The following is a 15,919-nucleotide window of genomic DNA, read 5'->3' as shown; positions in this document are numbered from 1 at the left end:
TCCCGGCTGCGCGAACCCTCGGGGAATTGCCCAGCCCCAGGAAACGTCTCCGGCGCAGCGTTCCCGGTTCCCGGGCACCCTCTGCTGTCGGAAAGATGGAGTCAAGCCTGGGTGTTGACCGAAGCACGAAGCTGTCCCAATGCATTACACCCAAGGGTGAATCGGTCGATTGTATCCCCTGGGACATGCTGATGTGGTGGAGGAATTTCCTGCTACTCTCTTGTTCATTTTACCTGTAATATTCTGACCCTGGGAATGGAGATCTCCAGGGCAGGACTCTGTGTGTGTCACCATGGCCCTAGGACAGGCACAGGGTTTGGAGAGGGTGGACAGAGCCATCAGATGGGTGAGAAATGGGAGGAGAGTGGAAAATTGGGAAAGACTGTAAGACAGCATCAGGGGAGCTTGGAGGCAATGAGCAAAGAGGAAGTAAATGAGAAAGGCAGCTTATTTTTGTAAGGAAAAAAATGCCCCAAGACAGGAGGGTGGCCCTAAAGCAGTGCCAGGTGCACCCACGCAAGCTGCAGTGATTAATCCCTGGGTGGCTGACACAGCATCTGCGTCCCCGGCTGCCCGGGGACACCTGGAAGTGCATCAGAGCCAGAGTCTGCTCCCTGCGGGGTTTGCTCACCTCAACAGGTTCATTTGCACCAGCTCAGCCTCCCTGGGCAATGGGATGTAGTAGCCACTGAGGCTTTTGATGCTGGGATCCTTGCGGGTAAAAAGCAGCACAGTAACGTCTGCAATTCATTACTGACGTTATTTAATGATTCTTGTATTGTTACTAATTAAATTTGTTGCACCCTACGGTGGCTGCCAGGAGGACTGGGAGCATTGCCCGAGGCAGTGAACACTCTTTCCTCTATTGCTGGCTGGGAAGGACAAAAGAAGCACGGTAAACCAGCGCGTTTACCCCGAGGGGCCTCTGAACCTTTGGTCTCTGCAAAACATCATGATCAGCTCGGATTTACTTCTGGGAGGCCTGGGCTTCCCCTGGGAAAGGCTGCAGACTGAGAAGAGATCAACCACTCACCCCAAAAGGAATCCCCGTGGCTCAGCAGAGGCCAGGCAGGATAGACCTGGTGCAGCTGGTGGCAGCACGGCAGAGACACAGGGGCTGTCCCTGGGCTGGGTGGTGCATCCTGAGCTCTCCTTCCCCATCACACACAATTCAGTTTGCTGTCCTGCAGTGGGGCAAGAAGGACACAAGCGGGCAGGAATGGGACTGAGAAAACACAGAGCAAATGGCCCCAGCTCTGTGCTTGCCCTGAAGGGGGAAAGCAGCAGAGACATCTCCAAATAGGCATCTCAAGGACTAAAACTTGTCCCCATCCACCCAGAACTGCCACGGGACTTCTATAGCTCCCCCACAAAACATAGCTGGGTGAAAGGGACCTTGAGCATAAACTGTTCCCTTACCAGACAAACGTTTGAATCATACCTGCCCTGTGGTTTGTGACATGGTTACTCCTTAGAAGGAGAGGAGTTAAGGTCCAGAGAAAGGTGATCCTACCCTGAAAAATCAAAGGCACTGCGTCAGCAAAGGAGACCACAAATTCCAGTCCCCAAATCTTGCCCTTCTCTAGTGCTAAACCTTCCTCGTTGATGACAGCATGGGTGAGAAAGGATTAAGTTACTGTGGCACTGAACAGGTACAAATGCAAATTTCTTCCTTTTCCTCAAGAACCTTCCAGACATGGAGTCGACTGATTTGAATAGCACAGGGTGGGGCACAGTGTTTATTCTGCTCCAGTAAGCAGAAAGCCAAGCACAAAATCATCACCAAAGACAAGTTCATCACCTAAACCATCTCCTCTCAAGGGAAGAGACCTCATGCATGTAGGGAGATGGATTTGGTGGGGTGGCCTTGCTCTGTGGTGGCCATGACCCTGTGACCGAGCAGTCCATGCCATGCTTACCGGTGTTGTCAACTCATGCTCTTGCTAGGTAAATAACCCTTATCTCCTCATCTCTTTCCAGCTTCCCCAAAATCAGCTATTGCACAAAATGGATCACATGAGTTTCTCTGAGAAGCCCACAAAGCCCTGCTGTCAGCTCCAGATATGGTATAAATCACAGAGACGTCTCAACAGGTATAAATTCTTCAACTGACCAAGCTGCAGCAACAGGGAAACTTCTCAGCCTGGCAGGAGCAGAGATTTGGATCCCAGGCAGCAAAACAGGTTGGTGGAATGGCTTTGTTTGAATGGTTAATTCATTTTATTTCAGGCTTTTCCCTGAGAATGAATGAAATGCCAAACTTGGCATAGGCAAGGGGCTTTAGAGGGCGTGACAACTCAAGTAGTTCACACTCTTCCTGCAGAAACTGCTACAAATTACAATGTGATAGTCCAAAGATTCTCAGGGGTTTCTTACCTTTTGGTGGCCTGTTCTTCAGCAAGGAAGTATAACAATTTCTCAGAATATTTAGTGTTTGACATTTAGAATTTAAACCACACTGGCTGTTTGCCCCAGGATATTTTATCCTGTGAGTGCTTTTTGGTGCTTTTCCAATTCTCGCATCAATAAACACGTAAATGTGGTGTGACCAATTAAACACACGTCATTAAACTGACCTGGGATTTTCCTGAGCAAGAGCATCTTAAGTAAAAAAAGTCGTCAGGGAACCAGGAAAGGGAAAGTTTGAAAATGAGCTCACTCTTCTTCTTGCAGTCCCTGTCTCTGCAATATCCTGTGCTCCTCATCACGTGTCCTGGGCTGTTCCAAATGCACCTCTCACTTACGGGCCTCTCTTCTTAACAGCTCTGACCCTCAGGCAGAGCCTTGGCTGAACCATGACCGAGGAGCCTGGGCGGAAGGACAGCAAGCTCGGACACCCCCCCTGCAGCATGGGCTGCGGGCACAAGGACGACAAAGCCGGCCTGGCTTCAAGCCAGATAGCATCTTTCAGCCACCAGCCCCCCTCCACTCCTGCCTCCAAGGAAGTGTGGAAGAAGGGTGGCCGCATGTTCTCCATCCTGCTGGCTGTGCACTTGGCCCTGCTGGCCTGCACGCTGGTGAGCAGCGGGGCTTTCGAGAAGATCGCCGTGCACGACTATGACGTCTTCTTCCTGCTGACAGTCATGATGCTGATTGTCATCATCTGGATCATCTTCTACCTCGCTGGCACCTCCCGGTGCCCTGGGGCCATCCTGGGCAAGGACTCCCACGCCGGGCCCATCTGGCTGAGAGGTAGGTGCTGGGGCTGGAGGGGAGATACAAATTCCAGTTCCTAAATCCTGCCCTTCTCTAGTGCTAGAGATGGACAGTTAATGGGAGCATCTGTTATTACAAGGGAAGCAGCAAAGATCTGGGCACAGCCTCTTCCTGCTGATAGACTGGGGCATGGCATCATGCCCTGCTTCAGGTCAGCTCCTGGTCCCTGCACTGGATTCACTGCCAGGTCTCCCTGAATCCACAAAGGCTCTTGGCAACTTACACCAGGATCTCTTCTGCTGCTTTTGCAAGAGCTGTTAGCCCCAGCATACCAGGCTGATTGAAAATCACTTCCAGCCAAAATTATTGTATGATTTTTTGCTGCCCAGATAATTTGGGTGCTGGGAGAGGAAAAACATCAGTAGAAGCAAAGCCTCTTCATGACAACATTTCCTCTTCTTCCTCTCATCCTTCTGCATTAGCCCATGTGTGCACACATCTGTCCAACCACGCATATTTTTGTTCTCCAACAGGAGGCTTGATCCTATTTGCCATTTTCAGCCTTGTCATGGATGTGTTCAAAATAGGATATTACTCGAGCTTCTACAGCTGCCTGTCTGCAATCAAAATCATCTACCCCATTGTGCAGGCAATATTTGTGGTGGTCCAGGTGAGATGGTTGTGCTCTGTCTTGGGGAGTGGTAGAGAGACACAGGCACCAGTGGAAGGAGCTCTGATCTCTTGGATTTAGTTCAACTGCTCCCACAGCAAATGCAAGGGCTTAACTCAGCCCCCACCCAGCCCACATCTTCTCCCTCCAACCACAACAGCTTCCATCTATGGCAACTCAACTCACTCTAAGGCAGTGATTAAACTTGTTGGCATTTTTGTCACAAACTCTGAAAAGCCCCCAGCCAGCCAGGCCTCCTTGCCCATGAAGAACAGAGGGGGAGAAGGACAATCAAGGCAGGGGCTACCTTGCAGTTTGAGGGGCCACACAGAGGACCCCCTGCTCTGGGACAATGCCAAGGAGGGAAGAGATCAGAGAGGGACAATTTAGACAGAACAAGGATTGGCCATGGGCAGAGCAATGGCAGTGGGAGCAAAGAACATCCAGCAGAGGGCCAGCATCATGAACTAGGCTGAGCCCAGATGGACCCAGCAAAAGAGGCTCCAGCTTGCTCTCTGCTCTGCAGGGAGATCCCTCCTTCAGAGGGGTCCTTTGCTTTCTTGTTTTGCTGGGAATAACAACTCCTTTTCTTTTCCCTGCAGACATATTTCCTGTGGGTCTCTGCCAAAGACTGCATCCACGTGCACCTGAATGTTACCAGGTGAGCACTGCTGCTACTTGAGTCGCACTGGCCCAGCAGACCTGGGCATTCTGTACTCTCTCACACAGCTAAGATGTAACCAGGGGATAATCCCTTAATGCTGCCCAAAACGAAACCTGCTCAATCTCCAGCTAAACTTAGATCCCAGCTCAAACAGCTGTGGTTAATGACCTGTAGATCTATCAGGGTTGGGATTCAATTAAAGAATACAAGCATTACTCAAAGCAGATAGTATTAAATAAATAATTATCATTAAATAATGATTCATAGTTGACTTTTTCTTCCCTGGGGAAGATAACTATGCAGTGGGCAAGCCTCAGGCTATAATGAGATCTTGTCCACTTTTGCAAGACTGGATCTGCTGGAGACCAGTTCAGATCTTTTAATTTATTCACTATTGAGAAGCTCTTTCAAAAGCAACATTAGGAATCAAGCCTTGCTAATTCTCATGAGCACAGACAAAAAAACAGGAAGAGAGTAAGGGCAGCAAAGAAAGGATCAAGATTTCTAACCTGGGCCATTGGAGTCCTCGCACCACTTCAGGCAGATGCCACAGTCCCAAATCATGGATGGGAGAAACATGGGCTAGAGCCACTGCTTTAATGTCACAAATCTTCTCCTCCTCCTGCAGATGTGGCTTGATGCTGACACTGACTACAAACCTGGCTGTGTGGATGTCAGCAGTGACAGATGAGTCTGTCCACAAGGCACATTCAAAGCTGAAGAAAAACATGACAGAGGAAATCTTCAGGTGGCTCCTGAAAGGTAATCTGCCTCTTTGCGAAGCCATCTGGTCCAGGGAGAGATCCCACCAGGTAGAAATTGTTCCCCAGCAAGTCAGATTTTATCCCTTTTCAGAATGTCTGTTTAGAGCTGGAGGTACATTTGTCAGGGCTGGTTTGTTAAAACCCAAGTTTGGATGTTCATTTCCAAACCTCTGTCAGAGAGGAGTCAGAGAGGAGGAAGACTCTGTACAAATGGGATGGGATTGAAGAAGGGAAGGAAAAAGAAAGATTTAACCTAACAGTTAACGTTTTAAGAAGTAACCTGGGCACAAGAAAGCTGATGGTGAAGTGTCCTTGTTTTTAAAGTGGTCACATATTCTTTTGTTCTTTGTTTTGATTTTCACTGACCCCAAACATCCAGGTCTTCAGGGAGGAGTGTTGTTCCTTATTTTAATACCATGGCACCTGTCCGGTTTTGTCTTGTTTCAGTGGGAATGAGAAGCAGCTCAGTTGAAGAATGCAATTGCAACAGCCAAATCTGCCAGATCTTCAAAAATGGCTACTTTTGGCTGTACCCCTTTAACATTGAGTACAGTCTCTTTGCCTCTGCCATGGTCTATGTCATGTGGAAGAATGTTGGACGCTTCATAGACCACCACTCCCACCACATTCAGCACCTGAAGTTCAAGCTCTTCCGAAGGACCTTCTTTGTAGGCATCATGTTGGGCCTCATCATCCTTGTGAGTGGTTTGGGAGTCCTCATCCTGTACGAGGTGCAGGTAAATTCCAGCACTGAATCCAGCAAGAAGAGCCAAGCACTCACCATGTACTACATCTTCAACATTGTTTGTCTGAGCCTGATGTCTCTTGTCTGCATCGGTGGCTCCATCATCTACCGGTTTGACAAGAGGGACATGGACCGGCACAAGAACCCCACCAGGACCCTGGACGTGGCCCTGCTAATGGGGGCAGCCTTGGGGCAATATGCCATTTCCTACTACTCCATTGTGGCCATCGTGGCCAGCACGCCAAGGGACACTATCAGCGCACTCAACCTCACCTATGCCCTCCTAATGATCGCCCAGCACACCTTCCAGAACGTCTTCATCATCGAGGGCCTCCACCGGCAGCCCCCCAAGGAGGACTGCAAGCACGAATCTCACCAGAAGGACCTCTACGGGCTCACCTTTGTGAACATCAATGCCGTGTCCCTGCGGGTGCCCGACACTGGGAGCACCTTGGCCGCCAGTGCGGCATCCAGCACGGAAGCCATGCACACTTCTGACCTCGTCAGGTCCCTCACTGCCCCCAAGAAGATGAACTGGAGGAGGAAGTTCTTGAGGGAGATCTCCATGTTCCTGCTGCTGAGCAATATCATAGTGAGTACATGCAGGGAGAAGAGTTTGTGGGGAAGAAGAGGGCTAGAAGCACAAGGGAGAAGGGTCTGTGAAGGAAAAGGTGTGGCCAATGAAAAAGCAGTCTTTTCTGTGCCTCTGCTGTACAGAAAGTACATTAGTTATATTTATAAATGCAGAATTCTGATTCCCTTGTCCCCTAAAATAACAAAGTGACTGCCCTGAAATTAAGACATTTCAGGCTACATCAACAGACCCATCACTTACCACCAGAGTATCAGACACAGGAGGTGGATGCAAGAGAATAATCGGTTTCAGTATTTTTATTGTGTATTAGTGGATGTGTGGGATAGATTACGTTAATAAATTACATTAAACCATTCCCTTCACCCCCCAAAGAAGGATGTAAAGTGACAAATATCTGGGGGTGAAGTCTGGATTTTCTTGAGACATGGCAGCACATCTCTTCTCGAAACCCATGGCCTAGGAGGTTGCTCCTTTCCTGGGAAGCTGTGACTGCAGGCCCCTGATGTAGCACACACCTTTCTCACACAGTGCTGTCTCCCATTTCCTCCCACAGCTCTGGATCATGCCAGCGTTCGGTGCCCGGCCCCAGTTTGACAATGACACAGAACTGAACTTCTATGGTGATTCCATGTGGCCGGCCATTGTGGACATTTGCCTGCCCTTTGGCATCTTCTACCGAATGCATGCCGTGGCCAGCTTGCTGGAGGTCTACATCATGTCCTAAAGAGCTCCCTTGCAAGGAAGATGAGATCCTCCTCAAGCAATCCACCTTCTTCCTACCCCAGGGCTGGGAGCTGCCCAGATGTCCTCAGGGGTCTCCAACACTGCCTGAATCATGTCCCCTTGCAGTGTTGGGGCATTTATGAACTGTCAGTGAAGATGATCCAAACATAGTCCAGATTTTATTTTTGCTACTTGTGTGTGGATGTGCCTGTGTGTGTCTGAAGTTCTTAAAGCTTAAAAGAGAACAGATAAAAGAAAGGAAGTTATCTAGGGTGGGATCATGGTGATTACCCTTGGTTCACACAGAGACTCACCTTCCTTGTAAAGCCTGTTCACTCCATGCCACTGATGGACTCTCCAGAGTGTTCTCAGCACCCTTGGGCAGTCAGAGCCTCCCTGCACACAGAGAGCTGGAGAGTGCAAGGGGCTGACAAAGGCCTGGAAGGACAGAAAGGGAAACCACTTCACCTCCTCGTATGGCCAGTCAGAAATCACTCCCCTGCAGAGATGTGAAAAACAAACTGGTGACCACCAAAGGCTTTGGGAAACATTTTAATCTTTCCTCTCTGTATTGCCCATGTGTATGGGCCCTCTCAACACTTCCCTGTGCCAGCCCATGCCTTCCTCTCCGGGAAGCTTCACTGCAGCCTCCTCTTCCCAAGGAGGGAGAGCTGTGCCTGTGGTCCTGGGCTAGCCCTGATATGGGATTGCTCTAGCACACTTTTTTCTCAGCTTTCCTGAATCAGGGCTCAAGAATCATAAAGATGATGTGGGCAATACAGTCTGGGGGATAATAAAGAGATTTTTCTTTTTTCTTTTCTTTTTTCTTTTCTTTTTTCTTTTTTTTTCTTTTTTAAAATACATAATGATTTTTTTAAAAAATATATGAACATTTTTGTATGCAAAGTTATTTATTGATTTTCACTGTAACTGAACTGAAGGGCCCTATGACACAGAAATCAATGCAATGCTGTGGCCAGTTTGATCTCCAGCACCCTGAAGGGATGCTGGTCCTGCATCCTCAAGCCTGTGTGTGCTTTGAGGCTTAGAGTACAGCCCTGCACCCAGACCCTGTGGTCCTGACTCAGGTTTCTGGGTGCCTGCAGCTCTCCACGAACCACTAAATGATTGAGGGGGCTTTCAGAGCACAAGTCCTGGGCTGAAGGAGTAGAAATAGGCCTCTCTGCTGTACCCAGCATCCAAGCAGAGCCTCAGAAAGCCCCCTCTGCCAGGACAGGAAGGTGCATGTCAAACTGGCACAGCTGAGCTCTGTTTGCATCCTGAGAAATCAGGGTTTAAACCATTCTAATAAAAGCTTTATTGTTCCATCAGGGTTTATCATTCCCATAAAAAACACTGCAGAGGTGGAAGAAACCATCAAGCCTTTTCCTATGGACGTTTGCACATCCACCAAGGAAAAAATAATAAATGGAAATCACGGGACTTGAAATGGAGTGATGCAATTTTCCACCCTACAGACCAGGCTGACGTGTTTCCAGCCACCTTCCCCTCCAAGTCCAGATCACCAAACCAGCAAGGACCAGTGCTTCTGGCTGGTCTGACACCAGTGTTCCTGTGTGCCAGCAGCCTTTCTCTGAACTGGGTAGAACATGGGGGAAAGCCCAACTTCCCCTGCCTCAGAGGGCTGCACTGATCCAGCATCTCCACTTGGGTCGATCCTTTCCCTCACCAGCCTGGGAGTCTTCCCAAGCCCAAGTGACCCTCCAAAGGCCTGGTTCTATTTTTACTGTTGATCTGGTAAAGATAAAATCTTCCTCTAGAAACCTTACCTTTCCTAAAACAAAAGCCTCATTAGTCTGTGACTCCTGCAGTTGAAATTAAGTCAGAGAAGAGACGCAAACAGTGCAGACGTCAGTCCTACTTACAGCTCCACACATTGTTTGAGCCCAAGCTGCTGAGCACACACAGGGGCAGAAAACACTTTTAATCACCCAATCTATTCCCAGGGGGCACACCAGGTTTCCTCCTACATGCTCTTGCTGGTTCCTGCTCCCAGGTTCCCAGGAATGGGTGCCCTGGGTCAAGCAGGGCAAACTTGGAACTGCTCTTTTCTTCTGGACAGCTGTTGTAGGGGCACTTCTGGGGCCAAATAGATTCAGGACGATGTGAGGAGAATCCCCCAACAACTCAAGCAGCTCTGATACATGCAATAATCCCAAATCAACTTCTCCAGGGTGCGTCAGCTGGAACCCCACAACATTCAACCACAGTCCTCTTGGGATAAACCAAAACACTCTGGGGATGGTAGAGGCTCCACAAGGATCCCTGGCTAATCTGAGGTATCTCCAGGCTGCAAGCACAGGGATGACAGGGGCTTCCAGCCAAGGGCTGAATTCTTCTTCTGCCCTCCAGCCACAAACATGTATCTTGGGAAAAGCAGTAGAATGGGAAAGAGCTAGTGAACCCCAGCTATATACACAAAAAAAAGGGGTATATAAATATAGGGGGGTATATATATAGCCAGAGGGAAAGCGAGCACAAATGCTTAGAAGAAAAAAAAGAAGCCTAAAAATCTAAACCCTAAGAAAACTCTGCTGTAAACCCTCTTGTGTGCTCAAGGATACTAGAAGGTATCAGCTCATAGTCAGTTACTGTGCAAAGGGGTGTGCTCCAAGGCTGATGGAGAATCATCCAAAGGTTCTGGGCGATTCCTTGGCACATTCAGTCTCCCAGGTGTGTCACCCAAACCGAGGCGCAGCCCTGGAGCAGGCACTGCCACATCCTAAGTGCACAAATCCATGCCTTTCCTTGAAGTTCCTCTCTGGCAGGTGACACAGCTGACTGCTGGCTGCTCCATCACTGCCCCTTTCCCCTCAGAGCTGGGACACAGCTCCTCACAGCCCACTTAAAGAGCAGGATGCATCTTCTTGATGGAGGGTTTGGTGGAAGGGGAGGACACCACAAACACAGTACCCAAGTTATGGAAGGGATCACGCTTGGCCTTTTGTATGCACATCCCCATGTCAGATCCCTGCAGAAAAGCACTGCTGGTAGCTCCATCTTCCTGCCTGGAAGGAGGGAAACTGAGGCACAGGAGCTGGCTGAGCAGAGCCTGTCAGAGCAGAGAATGAGGCTGGGCCCCAAGGCCACCAGCAGCATCTTGCTAACTGCTCCTGCCAGAGCATCCTTACGGAGCAGGGATTCCATTCCCATTAAGGGATGGGGAGCCAGGACAGAGATGGGCCTCAGGGTGACTGTTTCAATGGCAGTCACTGCAAATGAAGAGCTACAGGAAAGCAATGGGCTGCCCTGGGGTGCACCAGATCCTCCCAGGGGCTTCCAGATTCGCCCACTTTGGTATAAAATCCACTTTGGTCTCCCAGGGATTTGAGCACCTGCTGTGCTGCAGAGGTTTGGTGGAACCCCCAAACCCCACAAATAAAAATCACTCCCCAGGGGTTGGCAGGGTTAAGAGCTCAGCACTGTTTGAGCTCGGGAGCTCCAGTTCCAAGACCTGAGACAGCATGTGAGAGTCAAAAAGGTCTCAATTCAGACCCTGGCCTGAGGGACATGCTGCCAGAGCCAGCAAGAGTGAGCAGCAGTAGAGGGAAGAGAGGAAGAGCAGGAGATCAGAAATCATTGCTCAGAAAAGAGCGGGGAAGGCCATAGCCAGGGTCAAGCCTGAGACATCATCCCACCCCACCTGGGTTTTGCATCTTCTCCTCTGCTTCTTAATCATCTGTTATTTGAGGGTGAGATTTGTTTTGTTAGGAAAATAAAACCAAAACAAAACACCATTTATCTGAGTGGTTTGCTCTGAGATGTGTCCGAGATAGGAGGAATCCAAGTTAATTATTATCTGTCAGTACAGTAGATGGAAAGTGGATGGATTGAGAAGGTCACAAGGCTGGAGATGAGGGATGGGATTGCAGCACAAGGTGCCTGTGAGCAGGATTGGCTCCAGCAGTGTGCTGAGAGCCAAGTCAGGAGATGGAGGCAGAGGAGGCATTTCCCAATGGTCCTTAGCAGTGAGGAGGAACTCAGTGCAGGCAGGAGGTCAAAAGGACCTGGACCAAGAGCCAGCAGGGAAGATAGACACGCTCACAAGGGGAGCCAGGCCATACCCCCAGAACCCATGGGAGGGGATGGAGGGACAGAGCTGGGCAGTGCAGCACAGCTCACCCTCACCCACGCTGAATGAAGCTGCTCTTTGCAGTGACCCCAGAAGTCTCTCACTCCCAGCCCCAAGGAGACGTCACCGCCGTGGTTATCAATGCCAAAGGAAGGGCGTGGGCCAGCCGGGGAGATGTGAGGAGCCCCGTGTTCCTCAGGTGGCCTTTGGGCAAACACAGTGGCTGGGCACGGAGCTCCTTCCTCCCAGGGCCTGTTTACTGACCTGCTGGGCCTGGCCTGGCTGTTATCACTGCTGAGTGCACAGATAGCACCATTAATAAGCACACTGCTGATAGCAGGGGGGCAAACATTGCTCCTAACGTTTACAGCTTTCTCCCAACCTGTGAGTGGAGGCAGCTTCTCCGGGGCAGTGATTCCTGTGATCGATCCAGTGACTTGGACTCACCTTCTCCTTTCCTGCACGCTTGCTTACTTAATGATTTAGTTAAACTTGTGTCAATACATTCCAGTAAAATAGCTGCTCTTCTTCAAATTAAGGACCAAATAAAGAGGATTAACCCATCTCCCAGAGCTTTAAAACTCCTCTGGGTTCAATTTCAGCTCCAAAGCCAAGAGAGGGTAAATCAGGCTAGGAAGGATGCCTCATCTTTGCAACACAGATGCCCAGTCCCATTGACAAAACTACTGAAGCACAGCAGGCACCAGCATTTTATTTCAGACCAATCTTTGAAGGAAAAACTTCCAATTTCAGCCAAACTTTAGGATACGTTCGGACTCATGGCCTCCATTTCCTACTTCTGTATGGCTACCCCAATTTAGGATCATAGCACTGAAAAAGATCAGATTTGTTAATGATTTGCACAGAAATAGTTGGCTTTAGCCAACAGAGGCCACCAAATGGCTCTTGGAATATCCCAGTTCCCTGCTGATCTCTGGAACAGATTCTGGAAAAGAGGCAGGCCCCTGAAAGAGCTCAATTGCACTCAGAGGATCTCAAAACATGAAAGCAAGGACATCCAAGTAGGCTTCCAGACAGGCTGGAGATGCTGATGCTTTGGGGGAAGGCAGAACAAATCCAGCCATGGGTATTCATGAACACCTGCCCAGACTGGAGCACCTGGGCTCCACCACAGCAGTGCAAGGGCTTGGTCAGACATTAAACATAACCTTTTGCAGGCAGACATCAAACAATGGCTGCACCAGCACTCACCGGGTGTTCTCACCCAGGAGAAATGGGGCCCTTTCAGCCTTGTTTTCCACCCCTTTCGTCACATCCCCACACACGATAACCTGTGCTCCCCCAACCACTCCTACCCCTAATCAGCTTCTTGGGAATTATTTCATGGCTCTGAACTCTCAGCTCATGTGTTTGCCAGCTGTAAGGACCTCAGGGCTTGGGAGTTCATCCTGGGACACACAAATAAGTCCTCTCCTGATGAACCTTCTAAACTCACCAACACAGAAATGCTGAATCCCTCCTGCCAGCCACAAACCTGGGGCATCAGCTCACCACAGAGCCCCAAGTGAGAATCAATTTGTCCTGCAAAAAGACAGGGATCAAGAACAGCACAGGTTGGACCTAAAGCATCCCTGACCACATTTGGCCAAGACGGTGGGGCTGGCACATGTGGGTCTCACTCTGAAATCAGCATTAGTAGGTTGTAGTTATCACCCTCAAAAGCAGCACCTTTCTGCCAAAAAGGCATCAAACTGGTGGGTGTCATTCCTGCACCAGTGCAGGGGTGGACTGCAAGCTTTACCTTTTGGGTAAGATGTATGCCCTGGATAAAAGCAAAAAGAAATCGTACACATGAGGAAAAAAAAATCTTAGGATCTACCTAAAAACAAGGGAGTAGGGAACTCAAGTGGGTTTTGGCTGAGGCAGTGTGGGTAAGCACTCCCAACACAAGCCTGTGCCAGGAGATTAGCTCTACACCTGCCTGAGCCATGGCACAAATTAGTCACCACCGTTGTGGTTTTACCAGTTGGCAGAGCTGTTGGTGTGAGGCAACCCAGCAGGTGCATAAAGGAGCTGCTCCCCATTGGCTGCCTGTGGCAGATCTGAGAGCTTCCCACTGAGTAATTAATGAAATGACAATAATAGACACAAAGTAAACAAGGTGGAAAGAAAATAAATCAATGGGCTCAGAGCAGAGGCTGCATTTAGTGAGGAGCAGCCCTGACGGCTCCTGTCTGCACCTTGGGTTGTCAGAGTCCCCCGTGCATCCTGGTGGCATTCCAGCCACCGGCTTCAGATCGGCTGCACCCGAGGCTGGGCCGGCTCCTCAGGCAGCAGAGGCTGCAGGCAGGTAAGGGCTGGGCTTGGCTGCTCCCCACAGCACAGCTACGGGGTCAAGGGCTTGGGTCCCTCTGTGTGCAGTCCTGTCTGGGCACTTGGGTACCTCCTGGTGCAGCCTGAATGGGCTTCCTGCTGATTTTATGGCCTCTGAGCTCCCTTTGGAGCAGGAGAGCTATGGTCCTAGAAGAGAGGAGGGAGTTTGCCCCTCTGCCACCAAGTTAGCAGAATTTTGGAGAAAAATGGGGAAGAGTTTAGGATCAATCTCCACCAAGAGGTGTGCCAAGGAACTCAGGGCTTGGGGGTTCATTCTGGGATACACAAATTATTCTTGTCCTTCCATGGAGAGGTCCATCCTCTCCTAATTAACCCTCTAAACTCACCAACTTATAAAGAAATGCTGAATCTCTGCTGCCAGCCACAAAACCCAGGGGATCAGCTCACCTCAGAGTCCCAGGGCAAGGGCAGATAGAGCACCTCTGTGCACATGTAAAGGAAAAGAGAAACACTAAATTTCAATCCCTCCTCAAACAATTCCTCCCCAAGACTACCTATCACAGAATGTTTAAGGTTCCTCCTTCTCAAACACATCTCAGGGGGCTTTTTTTTCACTCCAGCCACCTTTCACTGCAGTGACTGCTGGAACCTGGGCTCTTACGACTCCGGAGCCAGGCCAGGAGTGGGGAATGCCTCGGGATGGGGATTTACCAGAGGCAGAACCCTTACAGCCACTTGCTCTATGATGCCACACACAAGCCAGGACAGGGACCAGGCAGAGGAGAAAGGAGGAGGCTCTCCATCTCGAGGTTCCACAAGGAACAATTCATTCCAGGAGAAGGGAGCAGGACAAAAAGCCCCTTGCTCTATTGTGCAAGGGGTTTTGCTCAGATACAAGTCAGCGGGTGGATACAAACAGCTAACTAATAGGGAATCCTCAGGGGAGGAGTGAGGGAATTCCATCAAGCGTCTGGGGCCAGTTGGGGTAGCAGGGTGGAGAGGATGGGCCTCATGGGCACATGGGGCTTCCAGGAGTAGGGGAATTCCAAAGGGGTGTTGCAGACACGGATTGGCCCGAGGTTTGAGTGGCAGGGAAGGTTCGGGAACAAAAGGAGCTGGGTTGCCTTGACAGGCAGGGAAAGAGCTGGAACAAGGGGCGGGGAATGGCATGAGGGACAGCTTTGAGGGAGGGTAAAACCCAGGGGTAAACCAACTCGGGGAGAACAGGGGGGTACAACAGAACAAAACACTTAACAAGGAATCAATAAAATAAATTCGAACTGCAACACTTCACTACAACCAGAGCCACGCTCTGGAATGAAAGCATCTTTCCATGTACCAAGTCTGTAGAGAGGCTGATGTTGCCTTTATGTCAGCAAGATTTCCCTCTCAAGAGCAGTACAGCCCTACCAAGATTTTACCGAAAGCTGGATGGAAAAGCTCTCCGGCTCTGACAGTCTGCCTGGGCCAATCCCTCCAGCTCCTCTGTGTCAGTGTCCTCACGGCCTTGTGCTACAAGAGCAAAAGGAAAGAAAAACAGGTACTGATTGTTTCCCAGTCTCAGCCCACCTGGGTGGGAGTTGGGATCTTCTCCCAGCAGCTTATTCCAGGCTTTACAGATCATTTGTTTATTCTCTCCAACTCTACCACAATTTGTGTGACCGTTCAGGGAGCCTGTAACTCTCAGAGCCCAAAATCAACAGGAAGAGGTTGAACCCATCAATTGAAAATCAAACAGCTCTGAATTTCAAAGCAGGTCTAAGCTTGCTCTTCATTTCCATCTAATCCTTACGGCAACAAAGGGTAAGGAGAAAACCTGAACCCAGGGCTGTAGAAGCTGTGAAGGGTGAGGGTGGGAATGGTTTGAGCACCTCTGGTCCCAGCAGCTCCCTACTGGGGAGGTAGAGGTATCAGACACCCACTTTAATCCCATGTCTCTGGACATGTTTTGGCAGAAGGGCCTTTCCCCCAGTGCCCTGCAATGACTCTGTCCACTGGGAAATTTTTAATGCCTAACCTGGGCTAAAAACCAATCTCCTTTTCCTCTTCATCTAGCTTCTGTAGAAAGAAGGAAAAGCTGCAAAGCAAGGAAGGGAGGTCACTACACAGTGAAGTGGCCTTCACAGCAGAGCATACAGCCTCCCATCTCAGCACATCCCCCCTTTAAACCTCCCTTGTTTTCAATGCAGCAGGTGATCCCCAGGCAGATGAGCC

The 15,919-nt window shown here is 49.8% G+C and overlaps 1 protein-coding gene across 1 annotated transcript; it reads left to right on the top strand.

Moving 5' to 3' along the window:
* Nucleotides 1–2,795: 2,795 nt before the first annotated feature.
* Nucleotides 2,796–7,508, top strand: OTOP2 (otopetrin 2). Its single transcript, XM_066565719.1, has 6 exons — nucleotides 2,796–3,192; nucleotides 3,690–3,826; nucleotides 4,429–4,487; nucleotides 5,119–5,252; nucleotides 5,702–6,591; nucleotides 7,148–7,508. Exons 1-6 carry the CDS (start codon nucleotides 2,796–2,798, stop codon nucleotides 7,316–7,318), a joined length of 1,788 nt encoding a protein of 595 aa, XP_066421816.1. The 3' UTR covers nucleotides 7,319–7,508.
* Nucleotides 7,509–15,919: the final 8,411 nt, after the last annotated feature.

Source organism: Molothrus aeneus, chromosome 25 (assembly GCF_037042795.1).
Source record: "Molothrus aeneus isolate 106 chromosome 25, BPBGC_Maene_1.0, whole genome shotgun sequence".
NCBI classification, from domain to species: domain Eukaryota; kingdom Metazoa; phylum Chordata; class Aves; order Passeriformes; family Icteridae; genus Molothrus; species Molothrus aeneus.
Note: the sequence above shows the minus strand (reverse complement) of the source record. Positions and strands in the feature narration are given on the sequence as shown.

Excerpts from the sequence above, each read along its gene's own strand:
- OTOP2 (XM_066565719.1), top strand. The coding sequence starts at position 2,796 with ATGACCGAGGAGCCTGGGCGGAAGGACAGCAAGCTCGGACACCCCCCC. Across the intron at positions 4,488-5,118 it reads GTGCACCTGAATGTTACCAG|ATGTGGCTTGATGCTGACAC; the intron begins GTGAGCACTGCT and ends CTCCTCCTGCAG. Across the intron at positions 5,253-5,701 it reads CTTCAGGTGGCTCCTGAAAG|TGGGAATGAGAAGCAGCTCA; the intron begins GTAATCTGCCTC and ends GTCTTGTTTCAG.